Source organism: Mandrillus leucophaeus, unplaced genomic scaffold (genome assembly GCF_000951045.1).
Source record: "Mandrillus leucophaeus isolate KB7577 unplaced genomic scaffold, Mleu.le_1.0 Scaffold51, whole genome shotgun sequence".
NCBI lineage: Eukaryota > Metazoa > Chordata > Mammalia > Primates > Cercopithecidae > Mandrillus > Mandrillus leucophaeus.
The window spans coordinates 2856316-2863063 of NW_012105475.1; the positions used below are offsets into that span (position 1 = coordinate 2856316).

Here is a 6748-nt window from a genome sequence, read left to right on the forward strand (position 1 = left end):
GACGTGAACCCTGGAGCTGGAGCTTGCAGTGAGCTGAGATGGCGCCACTGCACTCCAGCCTGGGCGACAGAGTTAGCCTCTGTCCCACCCAAAAAAAAAAATTATCCTGGGAGGTAAGCATGTAATCATATCTTTTCTGCAGCATCACCATGCCTGTTGAAATGGAGATGTTGGATGATGTAATTGATGGACATTATAAAATAACCAATGTAACACTTGTATTTTTGGGACGGAGTTTCGCACTGTTGCCAGGCTGTACTGCAGTGGCGCGATCTTGGCTCACTACAACCTCCAACTCCTGGGTTCAAGCTATTCTCCTGCCTCAGCCTCCCGAGTAGCTGGGATTATAGGCATGCACCACCACACTCAGCTAATTTTTTGTATTTTTAGTAGAGACGGAGTTTCACCATGTTGGCCAGGATGGTCTCGATCTCCTGACCTCGCGATCCACCTGCCTCGGCCTCCCAAAGTGCTGGGATTACAGGCGTGAGCCACTGCGCCCAGCCGTAACATTTTATTAGTAAGTCTAAAGTTTGCCCATAGAGCTAATTACCTCTGATTCTTCAGTTTTGCCCTCCATTATACATGTATAGTAAGGAAACTTGGTACCCTGCTTAAACAATGTGACTGTGAAGGAACATGACTAAAAACTTGCACAATGAAATGTGCTTTGCACTTTAGGGGCAACATACACATTTCATCTATGCTGTCATTCTGGAAAACATTTTGGAACACCCCTTCCTTTTTTTTTTTTTTTTTTTTGAGATGGAGTCTGGCTCTGTTGCCCAGGCTGGAGTGCAGTGGCCGGATGTCAGCTCACTGCAAGCTCCGCCTCTCGGGTTCACGCCATTCTCCTGCCTCAGCTTCCCGAGTAGCTGGGACTACAGGCGCCCGCCACCACGCCTGGCTAGTGTTTTGTGTTTTTTAGTAGAGACGGGGTTTCACCGTGTTAGCCAGGATGGTCTCGATCTCCTGACCTCGTGATCCACCTGTCTCGGCCTCCCAAAGTTCCTTTTTAAATTGCTTTCAGAGTCTCACAATGTAACCTTTGATTCCCAGTGGTGGAAAATCTTTACCCTTCAAGGTAGGTTAGGTTTTTGGAAATAGCTAGAAGCCATTCAAAGCAACATCTGATGAACCATTCTCGTCAGATGAATTATATTTACTTTTGGAGTATAAGAGTCGTGTGACTATGTGGTATTGATACTCATTTTTATCCTGTGTAGCACCTAAATTAAATTTAAAGATAGTTCTTTCAGGAAGAAAGAAGAGCCCTCATGTCATGTTACACAGTGGTATATCAGTGGAATTAATTTATTGTAGCCTTCAGAGGTGTTTGATTTAAAAGACAATATTCATGCTGGAGTGTAGATGTGACTAGACAGTTCTACACCAAAACTTGGAAGAAGAGAAAACACTGGGGACAAATAGGCTGAAGAGTGGGGTGCAGTTGGATGAGTCTTAAGGAATAGGGAAATGGTTTGGGAAGTTAAAACAGATGCACAGAGCTGATGATTGAAGCATTTAGATTTAGAAAGTCATTTGTTTTCCTTTCCAGGGTCCCTCATTATTAAATAGCTCCGTGATGGCTGGAATCCTATCCTAACAGTCAGCTGCTAAAGCACTTACTGTGGCATATGTCTTGGAACTCTTCAGTTCATTGTTCTTTTTTAATGAAAAGAAGAAAGAAAACTAGCATTTGTAAAGCAGCTAGTAGTTTCCAGGCACCACCTCATGGGATCCTCACAGCAGTCCTACCTGACAGGTGCTCTTAACCCTGCTATATGAAGGGGGCCTCTGAAGCTTAGGTCCAGCTGAAACGGAGGAAGGTTCCATCCTGGAGGTCCGTGGCAAGTGGGAGAGCTTTGGTGTAAAACTCTCCGTCTAAATTCAGCCAAGTCACGTGCTTGCCGGCCCACCCCTAACATGTTTGTGGGGACCCAGTCAGAACAGGCTTATCAATACAGGGCCACATACCATCTGTTTAAACCAGTGGTTCTCAGCTGCGGACAGTTTTGCCCCCCACTCCACCCCACCCCCGGGGACATTCAGAAATAACCAGAGACCTGTTTTTGGCTGTCATAACTGGGGAGGGTGCTACTGGCATCTGGTGGTTGGAGGCCAGGGATGCTACACTCCTCACCTCCCAAGCAAAGAATTATCTGACCAAAAATGTCAGTATGCTGAGAAGACCTGTATCTAAACTGTTCAAAGCCGTAAATCCAAAGAAAAGATAATTGTTCGAGGGGATGGATAGCCCGTTTACCCTGATTTGAGCATTACACATTGTATACATGTATAAAATATTATTACATGTCCTCCCCAACTATGATATATCATTAAAAACATTTTTTTTACAGGTATAAATCCAGCCACCACCCCCATGGCCTGGCCTCCATGGCACCAGTGACCCTGCAGAAGCCTTGTCCTTTGCCAGCTGCCCTGGGGAGCCTGAGCGTAGGTCTGCTGCACAGATCTACACTGACTTGCAGGGCACAGGTCTGGAGCAGCTTGGCTTGTGATAACCACCTGTTCCCTTATCTAAATTGTCTTCAAAAAACTTTCCCAGAGATCTGAAATGAATCAGAAAAATACTTACTGCCTTCGTATTTTGGGTTCGTGATACACAGAGCCTTCTAAAGTGCAGGACCTAGGACTAAGGGCAGTATTGGTACCTGAGACATTATAGGCACCGGGGAAGTTCTTGAATGATAGACGTACGTTTATGTACAGTCTGCACTACTTCATTTTAAGGGCTGTTACTGTGTAACGTAAGGCTAGATTGAGCATGTTTTAACTACTTTGACTTCGAGGTGATTGACTTTTTCAAATGTATATGCTCTCATCTTTCAAATAGCAGTGTGGTTTAGAACCAGGGGTTCTTTACTTGCGGTCTGAAGACTAACCATAGTGGGGTTCCATCGGATCCTCCGAGCACAGATCTGTGTATCGTTGTATGGGTATGCACGTATGCTGCTGGTTTGCATGTTTTCTGTAAAGAGGGTATATTGCAAAGCTTAGTTGGGTTCTCAGAAATGAGGGTGGCACAAACTACTCACGGGCTATATATTCTCTAGGGTTACTTCTAGATGTTTAGAAGCTGAAATTAGGAATTTGCGTTGAGATCAGAAGTGAATTTGTTGTGGTCCAATGTAATTTTTGACAGAAGGAGGAAGCTCTCTGTTGTGTGTAGGTATACATAAAATGAAAGTTACATGTAATTTTTTGTTGAAATTACTACTGTGGAATCACCAAGCTTATGGTAAAAACAAAGTTGTGGGAAATACTTTGCTTTGTACTTAGTAGAGTTGAACACTCAGAAAGCCATGGTGTTTGAAATGTCAGATTGTTTTACCTAGAAGGATACATAGAAATTGTCTAGAAATTCACTTTTTGAGTGAGGAAATTGAGGGCTAATGATCTTCAATGAGTTGTTTGAATAACCTAGGAAGTTTGTAACAGTATAGGAATAGAAGATGATATTTATAGCCAAGAATGAATATATTCTTATTTTAAACTGTGGACTGGATTGACATTGCTTTACATTTCAATTAGAGTTTTATTGCATAATTTTATTCCTATTTTTCTTCTTCTACCTTTTTTCCTTCTTCCTTCTTCTTTCTTCCTTTTCTTCTTTCTTTCTTTTCTTCTTCCATCAGGGCCTCGCTGACTTTCCCAGGCTGGAGTGCAGTGGTGTAAACATGGCTCACTGCACGCTCAACCTCCTGAGCCCAAGCCATCCTCCCACCTCAGCCTCTGAGTACTACAGATGCCCACCACCGCACCTGGCTAATAATAGTTAAAATTTTTTTTTTTTTTTTTGAGACAGAGGTTTGCTCTGTCGCCCAGGCTGGAGTGCAGTGTCACTATCTCAGCTCACTGCAAGCTCCGCCTCCTGGGTTCACACTGTTCTCCTGCCTCAGCCTTCCGAGTACCTGGGACTACAGGTGCCCGCCACCATGCCTAGCTAATTTTTTTTTTGTATTTTTAGTAGAGACGGGATTTCAGTGTGTTAGCCAGGACAGTCTTGATCTCCTGACCTCATGATCCGCCCTCTTCGGCCTCCCAAAGTGCTGGGATTACTGGCATGAGCCACCATGCCCGGCCTAAAAATTTTTTATAGAGATGAGATCTCACTACTATGTTGCCCAAGCTGATCTTGAACTCCTGGAACTCAAGTGATCCTCCCACCTTGGCTTCCCAAAGTATTGGGATTACAGTTGTGAGCCACCATGCCTGGCCCCATTGCATAATTTTCTAATTGTAGTAAGATTCAACCATTTTTGAATGTATGATTTCGTGGTATTAACTACATTTACTATGTTGTACAACCATCACTGCTATTTCCAAAATTTTTCATGACCCCAAACTCTGTAACCATTAAGCAATAACTCTCCATTTCCCACAGTCCCTGGTAACCTCTAATCTACCTTTTATTTATGAATTTGCCTATTCTAGATATTTCACATAATTGGAATCATATGATATTTGTATCAGGCTTATTTCTTTTAGCATGTTTTCAGGGTTCATCCATGTTGTGGCATGTATCAGAACTTCACTTATTTTCATGACTGAGTAATACTCCATTGCATGGATATAACACATTTTGTTTCTCGTGTTGTTTCCACATTTTGGCTGTTGCGAATAATGCTGCCATAAACACTGGTATACAAATGTCTGTTTTCAGTTCTTTTGTGTATATACCTGGGAGTGAAATTGCTGGATTATATGGCAATTCTATATTTATTTTTTATTTTATTATTATACTTTTTTTTTTTTTGAGATGGAGTCTCACTCTGTCACCCAGGCTAGAGTGCAGTGGCGCTGTCTCAACTCACTGCAACCTCCATCTCCTGCATTTGGCAGTTCTCTACCTCAGCCTCCTGAGTAGCTGGGATTACAGGCGCCTGCCACCACGCCCAGCTAATTTTTGTATTTTCAGTAGAGATGGGGTTTTACCATCTTGGCCAGGCTGATCTTGAACTCCTGACCTCATGATCCACCCACCTCAGCCTCCCAAAGTGCTAGGATTATAGGCGTGAGCCACTGTGCCCGGCCTTATTATTTTTTGAGACAGGTCTCACTCTGGCGCCCAGGCTGGAGTGTAGTGACGTGGTCTTGACTCACTGCAGCCTCGACCTCTTGGGCTCAAGCAGTCCTCCCACCTTAGCCTTCTCAGGAGCTGCGATTATACGTGCACACCACCACGCCTGGCTTATTTTGTTTATTTTTTGTAGAAACAGAGTCTCACTATGTTGCTGAGGCTGGTCTCTAACTCCTGGGCTCACATGATCCTCCCACCTTAGTCCCCCACAGTGTGAGCCACTGTGCCTAGCCTCGTAATTCCATATTTAGCTTTTGAGAAACCACCAAACTTGTTTTCTACAGTGGTTAACACCATTTTACATTCTCACCAACAGTGCGCAAGTGTTTCAGTGTCTCCAGTTTTCTTTCTAACATATATTTTCTCTTTTTAAAAAACATTGACAATTTTATTTTCATATTTCACAATATAAATAAAAACTGCACTTTTTTTTGTCCCACTTCTCTACTCCAAAACTATTGTCTCTTTAATAGGAAGGGGGAGCACCTTTCCTGTATCAGCCTGTGAAGAAAACACCCAGAGTCACAGCATTGTAATCTCCTGGTGAAGTAGAACAAGTAATATAAAACTGACATAGGGAGGCCTCCCCTCTATCCTTTCTGTCTGCTCGAGTCATTCTGGGCCAAGTGGGCACCATCATGGGACAAGCAAGAGGTCTCATCATTGGGGGCCCAGGCATCATTGGCATGTGGCTTCCCATGGGCAGCCTCATTCCAGGAGCAGGTCCCACTGGCATCATCCTAGGAGGGGGCCCCATATGGGCTGCTGGCATCATACCAGGGTGAGGAGGACCCAGAAGACTGGAGGGAGGTGGTATCATTGTTCCTGCCGGCGGAGGAACAGAGATTGAAGTAGGAAATATCTTTCCTTGTTGAAATGCAACCCTTGTTTTGTCAGTCAGGCTCTGAGCCTGTTCTTCCATCCATTTCTAATAGTAATCTTTCACATTCTCTCTCTGTTTCCTACCACTGCAGTATGTCTTTCTCATAAATGGAGAGTCGTGGGTGAGGTATGTATTGCAGTAGTCACAGTCATTGGCCACTCTGTTCCCTTTTTACAGAAACGGTAGCCATCATAGTGGGTATGAATTGGTATCTCATTGCGGTTTTGATTTGCCTTTTTCTGATAGTTAATGATGTTGAGCATCTTTTCTTGTATTTATTTGCCATTTTGTCTATCTTCTTTGAAGAGGGGTTTATCTAGATCCTTTGTCCATATTTTAATTGAATCATTTGTCTTTTTGTTGTTGTAGGAATTTTTAAATGTATTCTGGAGTTAAACTCCCCGATTTGCAAATATTTTACATTCTGTCTGATGTCTTTTTCTTGATAATGTCCTTTGATACGGAAAAAGTAATTTGAGTGAAATCCAGTTTATCTACTTTTTGTTACTCATGCTTTTGGTGTTACATCTGAGAATCCTTTGCCAAATCCAAGATCTATGTTTTCTTCTAAGAGTTTTATGGTTTTAGGTCACTGGTCCATTTTGAGTTAATATTTTAATACGGTGTAAAGTAGGGTTCCGATTCATTCTTTTGCATATAGAAACTTAGTTGTCTCAGCACCATCTGTTGAGGAGACTATTCTTTCTACCATGCAGTGGATTTGGCACTCTTGTCAAATATCAATTGGTCATAAATGTTTG

The 6748-nt window shown here is 42.9% G+C and overlaps 2 protein-coding genes across 2 annotated transcripts in view; one reads left to right on the forward strand and one right to left on the reverse strand.

Annotated features, from left to right (window-relative positions):
- Positions 1-6748, forward strand: part of LPIN2 (lipin 2) — a 124247-nt gene that overhangs the window by 24520 nt on the left and 92979 nt on the right. The gene's annotated exons all lie outside the window — the stretch shown is intronic.
- The window catches only part of LOC105551198, a 13612-nt gene continuing 12464 nt past the window's right edge, over positions 5601-6748 (reverse strand). Inside the window, 1 exon segment of the mRNA XM_011996354.1 lies at positions 5601-6154. Within this exon segment, the coding sequence (XP_011851744.1) occupies positions 5601-6154 (554 nt within the window).